Source organism: Oncorhynchus gorbuscha, linkage group LG07 (assembly GCF_021184085.1).
Source record: "Oncorhynchus gorbuscha isolate QuinsamMale2020 ecotype Even-year linkage group LG07, OgorEven_v1.0, whole genome shotgun sequence".
Taxonomy (NCBI): domain Eukaryota; kingdom Metazoa; phylum Chordata; class Actinopteri; order Salmoniformes; family Salmonidae; genus Oncorhynchus; species Oncorhynchus gorbuscha.
In genome coordinates this window covers 51932064-51947290 of record NC_060179.1, presented here as the reverse complement: position 1 = coordinate 51947290, position 15227 = coordinate 51932064, and the positions used below count along the sequence as shown (strand labels likewise).

The window sequence follows — 15227 nt, the reverse complement described above, 5'->3', positions numbered from 1 at the left end:
GGTCAGATGAGACTAAAATTGACCTTTTTGGCCATCAAGGAAAATGTTATGTCTAACACCTCTCATCACCCCGAGAACACAATCCCCACAGTAAAGCATGGTGGTGGCAGAATCATGCTGTGGTGATGTTTTTCATCAGCAGGGACTGAAAAACTGGTCAGAATTGAAGGAATGATGGATGGCGCTAAATACAGGGAAATGCTTGAGGGAAACCTGTTTCAGTCTCCCAGAGATTTGAGACTGGGACGGAGGTTCACCTTCCAGCAGGACAATGACCCTAAGCATACTGCTAAAGCAACACTCAAGTGGTTTAAGGGGAAACATTTAAATGTATTGGAGTGGCCTAGTCAAAGCCCAGACCTCAATCCAATTGAGAATCTGTGGTATGACTTAAAAATTGCTGCCTTGAAGAATGGGCAAAAATCCCAGTGCTAGATCTCCCAAGCTTATAGAGACATTCCCTAAGAGACTTGCAGCTGTAATTGCAGCAAAAGGTGGCTGTACAAAGTATTGGGGCGGGGGGGGGTGAATAGTTATGCACGCTCAAGTTCAGTTTTTTTGGTCATATTTCTTGTTTTTTTCACAATATAAAATATTTTGCATCTTCAAAGTTGTGTTGTGTACATCAAATGATACTAACCCGCCCCAAAATACTTTTGCAAGCCACTGTACCTCCCGGTGGGTTAACTTGGGGGTTCTCCAGTTAAAACACACACTCACAAAACACACACTCACAAAGGCAAGACCACTGATGATACTCAGAAGAGTTTAAGACTGTAGAATTCAGAAAAAAGAACAGAATCGAATGTCACTATTTCTTGCCTCTTTGACAGGTGTGTTCATTCTGCTTGTGTCACAGCAAAACCTCCACATGCTACACATGCTAGTTGCTACTAATTTAGGGTGATGTCACTGAGTAGCCTTCCCATCATGTAGTGTGGCTATAAGGCCCCATGTCAGAATCAGTGTGATCCTACAGTAGGTTTATGACTAAACAGAAGGTAGGAGTTCATTAAACGATTCATGTATCATCAGTCAGATGCAAAGTTTATGACAGATGTTTTCATGTGCTTTCCGGGGGCGTCATCCCTTTGCACCAGATTATATTCGGTAGCTCCGTCTGTGAAGAGAGAGGCAAAGATCACAAACCAAAACTCTATATTTGATAACAAGTATCCCTTAACCATCACGTATAGGCAAAACTACTTCTTAGTGAGAAATATTTAGAAGACTTTCTCCAACCAACCTGGCTTTGGGGCACAGGAGGGGTGATATAGGGACAGCGACTGTGGAAGGGGATTCTTTTTAGCTCTATGCTTCCTCCCAGTGGACAATAGCTTCTTGGGTTAAATAAGAGGTACATTTCTTACCTGTTCTTTGATTATGCACTGCATTTGTGGTGCCTTCTGTATGAAATCATCCTACAGTCTATATTCTATACTGTTAATATATCATGTTAAATTGTAAGAGGGCGACAGTATAAGAGGGCAACAGTATAGGTCCCGCAGCCCTGAGCATATGTTCAAATCTCAGATCCATTTAACTAGTACGCTTTAACTGGACATGTGAATTGGTAGTTGTGCTTACCAGGCAGAGAAAGACTGCCGATCACTCTGTAAGAGCTCTGTTCTGTTTGACCTTAAATGAATGTGATGTATTGCCCTAAGTACAGGACTTCACCTGATGTCCACTCACAAACACTATTAGGGGGATATACTGAACTGTACAGGACAGAACATTGAGGTGTTATTTAAAGCAGGACTGTGGTTACATACTCTTTCTTTATCAGGCCTCCCTATGTGACCATAGCGCTTCAACCGTGTACCCTTTCTCTCTTTGTACGCGGTACATCCTGTCTGTCTTTCTGTGCCACTGACCACAGAACTGAAACCAAATCCGCATCAGGCAAAACCATACAGTTCACAAAGCCATGGTGAATCCACTTGAGCTGGTGTAATAGAGCGCTCCTTGTTGTCAGTGGTTAACACTGTAGAACACCACTGCCCCAGTCCAACCACATCTTCCCTTACGGAAAAAAACACATTCATTTAACGTGAACACATGAAGTGTTCCAAAAACTAATTTTCATCTTATGGGAAGTTAATGTGATAACAAGTAAAGCAACATGTGATAACATGAAGCTACATGTGGTTTTTCTGGAAAGGGTTTGCCTCTCCTGGTACTCAAAATAATCTAGGAAAAGAGAAAAGGCCATTGACTTGATCTGAATATAGAGTACCAGTCAAAAGTTTGGACACACCTACTCATTCAAGGGTTTTTCTTTAATGTTACTATTTTCTACATTGTAGAATAATAGTGAAGACATCAAAACTATGAAATAAGACATATGGAATCATGTTGTAAGAAAAACAAAAAAGTGCCAAACAAATAAAAGTATATTTTATATTTGAGATTCTTCAAAGTAGCCACCCTTTGCCTTGATGACAAGCTTTGCACACTCTTGGCATTCTCTCAACCAGCTTCATGAGGTAGTCACCCGGAACACGTTTCAAATAATAGGTGTGCCTTTTTACAAGCTAATTTAAATGCTTTTGAGCCAATCAGTTGTGTTGTGACAAGGAAGGGGTGGTATTTGGTAAAATCCAAGTCCATATTATGGCAAGAGCAGCTCAAATAAGCAAGGAGAAATTACAGTCCATCATTACTTTAAGACATGACGGTCAGTCAATGCGGAAAATTTCAAGAACTTTGAATGTTTCTTCAAGTGCAATCGCAAAAACCATCAAGCGCTATGATGAAACTGGCTCTCATGAGGACCACCAAAGGAAAGGAAGACCCAGAGTTACTTCTGCTGCAGAGGATAAGTTCATTAGAGTTAACTGCACCTCAGATTGCACCCTAAATAAATGCTTCAGAGTTCAAGTAACAGACACATCTCAACATCAACTGTTCAGAGGAGACTGTGTGAATCAGACCTTCATGGTTGAATTGCTGCAAAGAAACCACTACTAAACAACACCAATAAGAAGAAGAGACTTGCTTGGGCCAAGAAACACAAGCAATGGACATTAGACCAGTGGAAATCTGTCCTTTGGTCTGATGAGTCCAAATTGGAAATGTTTGTTTCCAACCGCCATGTCTTTGTGAGACAAGTAAGTGAAAAGATTATCTCTGCATGTGTAGTTCCCACATGGAGGAGGTGTGTTGGTGTGATGGTGTTTTGCTGGTGACACTGTCAGTGATTTATTTTGAGTTCAAGGCACACTTAACCAGCATGGTTACTACAGCATTCTGCAGCAATACGCCATCCCATCTGGTTTGCGCTTTGTGGGACTATCATTTGTTTTTAAACAGAACAATGACCCAACACACCTCCAGGCTATGTAAGGCCTATTTGATCAAGAAGGGGAGTGATGGAGTGCAGCATCAGAGGACCTGGCTTCCACAATCATTGAGATGGTTTGGGAGGAGTTGGACCGCAGAGTGAAGGAAAAGCAGCCAACAAGTGCTCAGCATATGTGGGAACTCCTTCAAGACTGTAGGAAAAGCATTCCAGGTAAAACTGGTTGAGAGAATGTCAAGAGTATGCAAAGCTTGTCATCAACGGGTGGTTACTTCAAAGAATAAAAAAACTGTAATCTAATTTGATTTTTTAAAACACTTTTTTGGTTACTACATAATTCCATGTGTTATTTCTTAGTTGTGATGTCTTCACAATTTTTCTACAATGTAGAACATAGTAAAAATAAAGAAAAACCCTTGAATTAGTAGGTGTCCAAACTTTTGACTGGTACTGTATATATACACAGGTACCCCCTGTATATTGCCTAACTATTGTTATTTTACTGTTGCTCTTTAACTATTTGTGATTTTTCTATTTTCTTATTTTTTCTTAAAACTGCATTATTGGTTAAGGGCTTGTAAGTATGCATTTCACTGTTGTATATGTCTGTAAAAAAAATGCATTTGATTTGAACTAACTCCTACTTACCTAAATAAAAAGAGATTTCCATCATTTAGCATATTCATCACTTCACGAGTTGCCCAAAGCAGCGCCTCCTGCTTAACACAGTTGGTTCTTGTCTGCCGGGGGACTCACGCAACACCTCTGACTCATTGAATGCAGTGATGCTGAAAATGCAAATTTCACAATTATTCAGGTCAATTTTTTGCAGTCTTTAAAACAGAATCTGACATTATGAGGTATCTTGAGATGCATCTTGCAGTGCTGGTACTGACCGTCTCCACCTGTCCTGCCCTTTCCTCTGGACAGATCTCCACTTGTCCTGCTCCTTGAACATCTCCTGTCTGTCTCTCAAGAAGTATATTCCTGAACATCCGTTGGTGCTCACGTACTGTGATGTTACATCACTCAGGTGCTAAGCAATGTTTCAATGGGAGGCAGAATTCCTTGGAAGAGATCAAAATGGAAGGAAAAGGAAGGAAAAATACAAATACATGCAGTTTGATATTATCGCCAAGGAATAAAAAGGCAACTTTATTAAAGAGGCAGCGCGGCCATAAACAGGGTTTTACAGTGTTTTACAGTATACAATGCCTTCGGAAAGTATTCAGACCCCTTGACTTTTTCCACATTTTGTTACGTTACAGCCTTATTCCAAATTTGATTAAATTGCCCCCCCCTAATCTTCACCCAAAACCCCATAATGAAAAAGCAAAAACAGGTTTAGACTTTTTTGCTAATTTATAAAAAACATATAAATATCACATTTACATAAGTATTCAGACCCTTTACTCAGTACTTTGTTGAAGCACCTTTGGCAGCGATTACAGCATCGAGTCTTCTTGGGTATGATGCTACAAGCTTGGCACACCTGTATTTGAGGAGTTTCTCCCATTCTTCTCTGCAGGTCCTCTCAAGCTCTGTCAGGTTGGATTGGGAGCGTTGTTGCACAGCTATTTTCAAGTTTCTCCAGAGATGTTCGATCAGGTTCAAGTCCGGGCTCTGGGTCGGCACCTCAAGTACATTCAGAGATGTGTCCAGAAGCCACTCCTGCGTTGTCTTGGCTGTATGCTTAGGGTCGTTGTCCTGTTGCAAGGTGAACCTTCACCCCAGTCTGAGGTCCAGAGCGCTCTGGAGCAGGTTTTCATCAAGTATATCTCTGTACTTTGTGCCGTTCATCTTTGTCTCGATCCTGACTAGTCTCCCGGTCCCTGCCGCTGAAAAACATTCCCACAGCATGATGCTGCAACCACCCTTCTTCACCGTAGTGATGGTGCCAGGTTTCCTCCAGACATGACGCTTGACATTCAGGCCAAAGAGTTCTAAGTTTCATCAGACCAGGGAATCTTGTTTCTCATGGTCTGAGAGTCCTTTAGGTGCCTTTTGGCAAACTCCAAGCGGGCTGTCATGTGCCTTTTATTGAGGAGTGGCTTCCGTCTGGCCACTCTACCATAAAGGCGTGATTGGTGGATTCCTGCAGAGATGGTTGTCCTTCTGGAAGGTTCTCACATTTCCACAGAGGAACTCTAGAGCTCTGTCAGAGTGACCATCGGGTTCTTGGTCATCTCCCTGACCAGGGCCCTTCTCCCCGTTTGCTCAGTTTGGCTGGGTGGCCAGCTCTAGGAAGAGTCTTGGTGGTTTCAAACTTCTCCATTTTATAATGATGAAGGCCACTGTGTTCTTGGGGATATTCAATGCTGCAAAAATGTTTTGGTACCCTTCCCCAGATCTTTGCCTCACACAATCCTGTCTCGGAGCTCTACGGAAAATCCTTTCAACCTCATTGCTTGGTCTTGGCTCTGACATGCACTGTCAACTGTGGGACCTTATATAGACATGTGTGTGCCTTTCACAATAATATCCAATATATTGAATTTATCACAGGTGGACTCCAATCAAGTTGTAGAAATGTCTTAAAGCATAATAAACACCTGAGCTCAATTTCGAGTCTCATAGAAAATGTTTTGAATACTTATTTGAAAAAGGTATCTGTTTTTTACATTTAAAACATTTGCAAACATTTCTAAAAACCTGTTTTCGCTTTGTCATTATGGGGTATTGTGGGTAGATTGCAGAGGATTCATTTTTGTTGAATTCATTTTAGAATAAGGCTGTAACGTAATCAGTGTAAAAAGTCGAGGGGTCTGAATACTTTCTGAAGGCACTGTATATAGGTTCCTGACAACATAATGGAAACAATTACTTTTTGGAATACAAAGTTTATTGAAAGCAGGTGGTTCCAGACAGGTGTGAGGGAGTTAATTAAGCAATTAACATCCCATCACGCTTAGGATCGTGTATACAGAACAGAAATATAAACACAACATGTAAAGCGTTAGTCCCATTTTTCATGAGCTGAAATAAAAGATCCCAGAAATGTTCCAGAAACACAAAAAGCTTATTTCTCTCAAATTGTATGCACAAATGTATGCATATCCCTGTTAGTGAACATTTGTCCTTTGTCAAGATCCTCTATTCACCTGACAGGTGTGGCATATCAAGAAGTTGATTAAACAGCATGATCATAACACAGGTGCACCTTGTGCTGGGGACAACAAAAGGCCACTCTAAAATGTCCAGTTGTCACACAACACAATGCCACAGATGTATCAAGTTTAGAGGGAGCGTGCAATTGGCATGCTGACTGCAGGAATGCCCAAGCTGCCTCCAACGTCGTTTATAGAGAATTTGGCAGTACATCCAACCAGCCTCACATTTTTGGGACCTCCATTTTTATTTTTCACTTGCAGGATCGTATGAGGAGAGTGGAGGGCTGTGGAGTATTTCTGTCTGTAATAAAGCCCTTTTGTGGGAAAAAAAACATATTCTGATTGGCTGTGGGTGGCCCTGGCTCCCAAGTGGGTTGGCCTATGCCCTCCAAGGCCCACCCATGGCTGTGCTGATGCCCAGTCATGTGAAATCCATAGATTAAGGCCTAATGAATTTATTTCAACTGACTGATTTCCTTCTATGAACTGTAACTCAGTAAAATTCTTGAAAATCTTTCATGTTGCGTTTATATTTTTGTTCAGTATATAGAAATGCTGAGCAGACCATTATTTTTGCCATTATTTTGGCTACCCTGGCTAAACCCCCATAGGATGACAATGCTCCCATCCACATGGCACAAGTAGTCACCGAATAGTATGATGAGCATGAAAACGATGTAAACCATACGCCATGGCCGTCTTAATCACCAGATCTTAACCCAAGTGAACACTTATGGGAGATTCTGGAGCGGTGCCTGAGACAGAGTTTTCCAACACCATCAACAAAACACCAAATGATGAAATGTTGTCACGTCCTTCCAGTAAGAGTTCCAGACTCTTTTAGATTCGATGCCAAGGTGCATGGATGCTGTGTTGGCTCATGGTGGCCCAATGTCCTATTAAGACATTTCATGTTGGTGTCTCCTTTATTTTGGCAGTTACCTGTATATTCCCATATTGGAATAATACTGTGAAATTGTGAAAATGATGACAATACCCATTTAAGGTAAGAGCGGTTTGCAAAGACAGCCTGTTTTGCATGGGTGGGGTTTTGTAAACGTTAGGACCAATCACAAAGAATTCTGCTTGAGAATGAGCTTTTTGCAAAAAAATATATATTTTTGTTTGTTTTTGACCATTTTAATTAAAAACAGTCACAGAAAGGTACTAAATTGTTACCCAGAAATGATTTGATATTGTGGTAAAAACTGTGTTGGACTTTAGTGTGAAAGATAAAATGTTCTCATAAATGCAAAAAAATTGCGTAAACATTTTAATTGGATTACGTTATCTGCCCTGTCCAGATGTGTATTTACCTGGAGCAGGACGGCACAGAGACAACCGGACTTCAGGAGGAGAGCCTCTCAGCAGCATTACCACCCTCTACAGGTCATAGAGAGAACAGTCACTCACTGTCATCTACAGCCAGGCAATTAAGTCATTATGGGAAAGATAGGCCAGAGGACAAATGGAGCTGGCCACTGAGAAGGGCTTTGTACACTGCACGTTCTTAGATCTTCACTTATTAATCCCATCCGTGTGTTAATGAGGTACACTGAATCTAAGTACTCGTGGATTCACCACAATACGATTGACTGTTAATAACCAAGTTATTGTCTCCCAATTGGCTTGATGTAACCCATAATGCAAGAAAATTATCAGAGATAATGTTGATAAAGAGCTATTGAACAAACCAATCACATTGAGTGAAACAAAACCCCTCTCTCTCACACTAAATTGTCACAATTATCGGTCTTCCTATGCTCAGATTAACACAAACCCACCCACCCCCCATATACAGTATTCTGACTCACAGTTGTGACGTAATACGACAGTATAATTGTAGATACATCGGTCTACGTCAATATTTACCTGGTAGGACAATCCCTTCAGCGGTTCTCCATTGACTGCCAGGATGACGTCACCCTCCAGGATCCGCCCACTCTCCTCCGCTGGCTGGCCAGGGAAAAGCTTCTTGATCCGGACAAGACTACTGCCTGAGTCTCCTTTTGAGGGGTTGAGCTCAGGGACCAGGAAGCTGAAGCCCAAGCCATTCTGGCTCTTCTTCAAGGTCACCTCCAGAGTGTTATCTGTAGGGTGGAGGGGTTAGGGGATTGAAGTGTGTCTTGAGTTCACCTTGGAGGCTTGGACGGTGGATCCAGGACTGAGTTTGGGAAAAACCTGCTCTAAGGGACGGATTAGAAATCATGCAACATCACCCAGTGTAAACGCATGGACAATGATAACCTTGCTTCGGAGGTCAATCCCTCGAAGCGCCAGTGTTCCCCTTACACTTAAGCTTCCTTGTCAATGATATTTCCCTTACTGTCAGACACAAAACTGTAGTCCTTGGGCCTGACGAAGAAGGGGGTGATGATGGCGGGGCAGCTGTTGTTCCTCATCTGGGTGATGTCCAGGTGGGCACTCCGGGGCGACAGGCTGCGCCCCAGGAGACTGCGCCCTGTGTCTGGGCTCGGAGACGCCCTGGGCAGGGTCAGGTTCTCCCTCTCCAAGACCATGGTCACCACCTAGGACAGGAAAGGGTTAAATGAAGACAAACAATGTGATACGCCAGCCTAACGGGGGCTGATGAACTTTCATGTGCCTTAATTTCAAAACTTGTATGTGGTCCATAAATATGAATACAAATGTTAAATTATGAGCCTAGTTTAGCCAAGGAGAAAGCACTGAGCTATACAGGGATAAAGACAGGATCCTTCCTGGCTAAGCATGATTGGCTGAGGTAATGGAGCGGTTGACCATGCTGACTGCTTGCTATGCATTTAAATGTGAATTTGTAATGAATTTCCTCCTCTTCTTCCGAAGAGGAGAGGCGAAACGGATCAGAGGACCAATACGCAGCGTGGTAATTGTCCATGGTTCTTTTTAATACGTTAAGGTACACATGAACAACTGACTACAAAAAAAAACAAGAAATGTGAAAACTCAAAACAGTCCTATCTGGTGCAAAGACAGAGACAGGAACAATCACCCACAAACACACAGTGAAACCCAGGCTACCTAAGTATGATTCTCAATCAGAGACAACTAATGACACCTGCCTCTGATTGAGAACCATACTAGGCCGAAACATAGAAATTCCCAAAACCTAGAAAAACAAACATAGACTGCCCACCCAACTCACGCCCTGACCATACTAACTAAATACAAAACACAGGAAATAAAGGTCAGAACGTGACAGAATTCTTAAATAGATGGGTGGGTCTATGGCTTAAGAGGGTGTGAACGATGCTGAAAGGGTGTAAACAAAGAAGAGCTCTCAAGCACTCAACAAAATCTTTCAATGTCATTCTCTCCTACTTGCCTCCTAAGTGGGAAAACAAGTTTATAAATGTTTAAAGCAGCATCATTTTCACATGCTTCTTCCAATCACAGTGTATGATACACCATTTTGGAGCCTGATTTTTTTTGTAATCTGTAAAAACACAAAACATTTATGATTTTTTTCGACACAAGCCCCCGTCGGGACGGGCTGTCGCAAATGCTTAATGCTTGACCTTGTAGAGACCTTAACCCAACACCTAGCGACCTCATGAGGAGGACAACGGACATTATGACATGCCGCTGCCGTTTAAGGAAGAAAGACCCAACCTGCCGAACAATAAAACATGTGCAGTTCACCATCTCAAGTGCCTGGAAAGGAGGCTAAGGAGAGACAATCAATACTACAAGGACTACACAGCATTCATGGAAGAGACCATAGCTTGTGGAGATGCTGAGCAGGTCTCCAAAGAGGAAATGAACAAGCATCCAGCATGGTACATCCCCGCACCATGGGGTTTATCACCCACAAAAGCCTGGGAAGATACGAGTCGTCTTTGACTGCTCAGCTAAGTTTCGAGAGACGTCCTTGAATGACCATCTCCTTACTGGTCCAGAGTTGACAAACACATTGCTGGGCGTCCTTTGTCGTTTTCGTAAGGGTCCAGTTGCAATCATGTGTGATGTAGAGCGCATGTTCCACCAGTTTCATGGGAAAGCAGAAGACCAAGATTATCTACGGTTCCTTTGGTGGGAGAACGGAGATCTAGAGTCTCAACCCTCAGTGTATCGTATGAAGGTCCACTTGTTCGGCGCAGCTTCATCTCCTGGTTGCGCCAACTATGGTCTCAAACATCTTGCTGCCGAAGGACAAGGAAGCTTCAGCGCGAAGTCTATCTAGTTCATAGAAAGGCACTTTTATTTTGATGATGGGTTGACGAGCGTATCGTCTGAAGCTGAAGCGGCCCAGCTGGTAAAAGAAGCAAGAGAGCTTTGCAGCATCTGCAAACTTCGGTTGCACAAGTTGATCTCTAACAGCAAGGAAATTATAGCCACAATTCCCAAGCAAGAACGTGCCGAGGGTGCCAAAGACCTGGATATGGCTCTGGGTGAACCACACATGGAGAGAGCGCTTGGTGTACTGTGGTGTGTCGCATCAGACGAGTTCCAGTTTAGAGTAGTTGTCAAGGAACGCCCACTCACACGAAGAGGAGTGTTGTCTACAGTGGCCTCTGTATATGATCCGCTTGTGTTTTTTGCTACCTTTGTCCTGGCTGGGAAGCAGATCTTGCAGCGGATGTGTCGTGACAAAATCGACTGTGATGACCCCCTTCCAGATGACCTACGTTCCCAGTGGGAATTCTGGCTCCAAGGTCTACAAAACTTGTCTGAGGTAAGGATCCAACGAGGCTACTTGTCATCAAGTTTCAAGGAGGTGCAGAGTTATGAGCTCCATCACTTCTCCGATGCTAGTACCTCATGTTACGGAGAGTGCTCATACCTCAAAACAATCAACACTGACAGAAATGGAATAAAGACAGAAGAAACGCAAGGATTAATGACATTGTCATCTTGCAAGATGATACTGCACCACGCAACCAGTGGAAATTGGCAAAGGTTACAGAAGTGTACCCGGGACAGGATGGCCGGGTGAGAAGATTCAAGTTACTGATCAGCGACTCAACCGAAGATGAGAGGTAAACGCATCACCAAACCCACCTATCTGGAGAGGCCCATCCATAAGATGGCTTCCTCCTGGAAGCCGATCAAGAAACCTGCATACCCCTTTCACAGAAATCACCGATGATTGGCGGGAGTGTAGCTGACAGTTAGACTTAGAGGTTATGTTGTTGTCTTTTGTTTGAGTTGTTTACGTGTCTGCTGTGCGGGGGAAATAATAAGACAAGCAGAACTACGTAGCTAATACTGTTGTAACGGGGATCCTTATTGTAGCAACACACATTTGGAGGGAAGGCAATCCTACTCTGTGTTAGCTAAGTTTTCATGTCATCGGGTGTAGTTCATAAAGGTTGCAATTCAACCTTTAAAGGTTGCAGTTCTCACGGAAGGTGATAATTCTGACAAAAACTACAGAATAAAGCCGCCAGTTCAAATCAAGGAACGGTTGTGCTTGTGGTTACTGAAGGGAGCTACAATGGCTCATAGCAATTTGGTGCAGACTACAGGCAGCTGAACTATGCGACCAGGAAGGATTCCTATCCCCTCCCAATCACAGGGTCACTGTGGTTCAGTTCTCTTGATTTCCGCAGTGGTTATTGGCAAGTGGAGCCCTTGAATCCAGGCCAAAGACCTCCTTCTAGATTGGACAAGGACCGTGGCAGTTTACCGTGATACCCTTTGGGCTCTGCAATGCTCCGCCAACCTTCAAGCGTCTTATGGAGCAAATGCTGGCCACAATCCCCCGCAACAAGTGTGTGGTCTACCTGGATGACCTCCATGTGCATGCAGAACACTTCCAGGGATCTCTGGCGAATCTGCGTGAGGTTCCACTTGCCATCCGACAAGCACGACTCGAGCTCCACCCCTACTTCAGCGGTAGGTTAAGTTCCTAAGCCAAGTCATTGCAGACTGAGTCGCAACTGTCCCAGCCAAGGTGGTATCGGTTCAGCATTGGAGTTGAGAAGCTTTGCTGGTCTAGATTATTACTACCAAAGGATCATCAATAACTTTGCAACATTAGCCAGCCCTCTACACCGCCTTACAAACAAGGACCAGCGGTTCAATTGGGATGAGAACTGCACTGCTGCATTCGCTGACCTGCAGGAGGACCTTACCAAGGCTCCAGTCCTGATACCCCAACATCCAGCACCCATTCATCATGGACAAAGATGCAAGGTATGTAGGCATTGAGGCTGTTCTTTTGTAGGAGGGGCTGGATGGGTAACAAGTTGTGGCCTTCTACAGTCGGAACCTCAACCATCCCAAGGTTAACTACTGTGTCACCCGGTGATAGTTGTTGTGGTCAACTCTACCTCTACGGGAGCCAGTTCCTCCTTCGTACTGACCATGCCTCACTCACCTGGCTCATCAGCTTCCAAGAACCACAGGTTCAGGTGACTCGTTGGTTAGAAGAGCTACAGGAGTGAGACTACCAGATACAGCACCGGGCTGGTCGTCTCCACACAAATGCTGATGCGTTGTCTCGCCGGCCGTGTGAAGAGGAAGACTGTAAACACTGCCCACACTTGGAACAGAAAGATGGTCTCCTGCCCACAGTGGTGGAAATTCAGGCGGCAGACAGGAGCTCAGCTCCCTTGGATACCTGGAATGACCAAGACCTGAAGAGGGAGCAGGAAGGTGACCCAATATTGGCAACTGTTCGGGGCTGGTTGGAGACCAACCTGCGGCCTGCCTGGAACAGAATCTCTCCGCTGTGCTCCAAAGCCAAGGCCTACTATTCGCAGTGAGACAACCTTGCCATTCATATGGGTTGCTATTTCGAATATGGAGTGAACCAACACACAACTCTGTGGTATGGCAGCGGCTGGTGCCTTGTAATATGCGTGCCCATGCTCTCAGAGCTGTCCATGGGTTGGTGGGGGAAGGCCACTTCAGGCTTACAAAGACCTCAGAGGGAAACTCTACTGAGCTGGCTGCCGTCAAGACGCGAAACAGTATGTGCATGCCTGGACCAACCGGACAGTCACCATTTTGTTACAATATACATACACATTGCATAAGACAAAATGGCACATAATCAGAACACATGTTAAAATGTTAGTGTTTACACTTATATTTTTTTATACACAGTTCAGTTGAAGGCCAATGCAGAAGCAAAGCTTTGATGGTGTTGCCCTGTCCTGGTTGCAGCTGAGATATTGATGTTCCTTTACCTCTCCTGTTTTCGCCAGACATTCCACAGCCTGCTGATGTGTGAACCCTTGAAAACTGATGCCATCCACTTCCAGCAGTCTGTCACCTGTTAGACGTGCACAAACATATGCACACACCATTGCGATTCATCATCTCACTCTAATCTATACTGAACAAAAATATAAACGCAACATGCAACAATTTCAAAGATTTTAGTTATAGTTAATTTGAGGAAATCAGTCAAGGCCCTAATCTATGTATTTCTCATGACTGGGAAGACAGATCTGTTGGTCAATGATACCTTGCAGAAAATAGGCCTCTGGATCTCATCACGGTATTTCTGTGCATTCAAATTGGGTGGTCCTGTAGCTCAGTTGGTAGAGCATGGTGCTTGTAACGCCAGGGTAGTGGGTTCAATCCCCGGGACCACCCATACGTAGAATGTATGCACACATGACTGTAAGTCGCTTTGGATAAAAGCGTCTGCTAAATGGCATATATTATTATATTATTATTATATTAAATTGCCATCGATAAAATGCAATTGTGTTCTTTGTCCTTAGCTTATGCCTGCCCATACCATAACCCCACCGCCACAATGGGGTTCACAACATTGACATTAGCAAACCGCTCGCCCCCTCGATGCCATACATGTGGTCTGCGGTTGTGAGGCTGGTTGGACGCACTGACAAATTCTCTAAAACAATGTTTTAGGTGGCTTATGGTAGAGAAATTAACATTAAATTCTCTGGCAACAGCTCTGGTGGACATTCCTGCAGTCAGCATACGAATTGCACTCTCCCTCAATACTTGAGACATCTGTGGCATTGTGTTGTGAGAAAAACTTGCACATTTTAGAGTCGCTTTTTATTGTCCCCAGTACAAGGTGCACCTGTGTAATGATCATGATGTTTAATAAACTTCTTGATATGCCACACCTGTCAGGTGGATGGATTATTTTGGCAAAGGAGAAATGCTTGACTAACAGGGATGTAAACAAATTTGTGCACAAAATTGGAGAGAAATACACTTTTTGTGTGTATGTAAAATTTCTGGAATCTTTTATATCAGCTCATGAAACAGAGGACCAACACTTTATATGTTGTGTTTATATTTTTGTTCAGTGTAAATTCAATTTGTGCAGCAATAATCCAGTGTAATGCTCTTCTAGTGTCATTATTGGTCCAGGTGCTTCACTGTAACATAATATAGCTTGTTCAGGATTATACTGCACCTGACTGGATGCGGCCATCTTGCTCAGCAGCCCCTCCACAGACTAGGCTTTTGATGAAGACACCGCCATGACGCAGGCCTGTGGTCACACCACACTGATGAACCAGAAACACAAGGTTATTATCCAACAATATAACAGTCTCGGTGGAAATGTAAGTTTATCAATATACGCCATCAATAACATTTGTATGTCTGACTAATTGCTAAAGCAGTAATGTAATTTTGTATTTTATTTTGTATTTTATTTTCCTACTTTGGTGTTAACTACTTCATTGAGGAAAATGTACTTACTATGCCTGTGATATGTGGTTGTCCCACCGAACTATCTTAATGTCACGCCCTGACCTTAGAGATCCTTATTATTCTCTATGTTTGGTTAGGTCAGGGTGTGACTTGGGTGGGAACGTCTATGTTTTCTATTTCTTTGTTTTTTGCCACGTGAGGTTCCCAATCAGAGGCAGCTG

The 15227-nt window shown here is 43.4% G+C and overlaps 1 protein-coding gene across 1 annotated transcript in view; it reads right to left on the bottom strand.

Annotated features, from left to right (window-relative positions):
• Positions 1–746: 746 nt before the first annotated feature.
• frmpd2 (FERM and PDZ domain containing 2) overlaps positions 747–15227 on the bottom strand; it is a 52617-nt gene continuing 38136 nt past the window's right edge. The window contains exons 21-28 of the mRNA XM_046356638.1: positions 14765–14858; positions 13551–13636; positions 8741–8942; positions 8287–8504; positions 7731–7797; positions 4201–4371; positions 3953–4092; positions 747–1120 (exon numbers count right to left, since the gene is read on the bottom strand). Coding sequence (XP_046212594.1) covers positions 4334–4371; positions 7731–7797; positions 8287–8504; positions 8741–8942; positions 13551–13636; positions 14765–14858 — 705 coding nt within the window. The 3' untranslated portion in view covers positions 747–1120; positions 3953–4092; positions 4201–4333. The remainder of the gene's footprint in view (positions 1121–3952; positions 4093–4200; positions 4372–7730; positions 7798–8286; positions 8505–8740; positions 8943–13550; positions 13637–14764; positions 14859–15227) is intronic.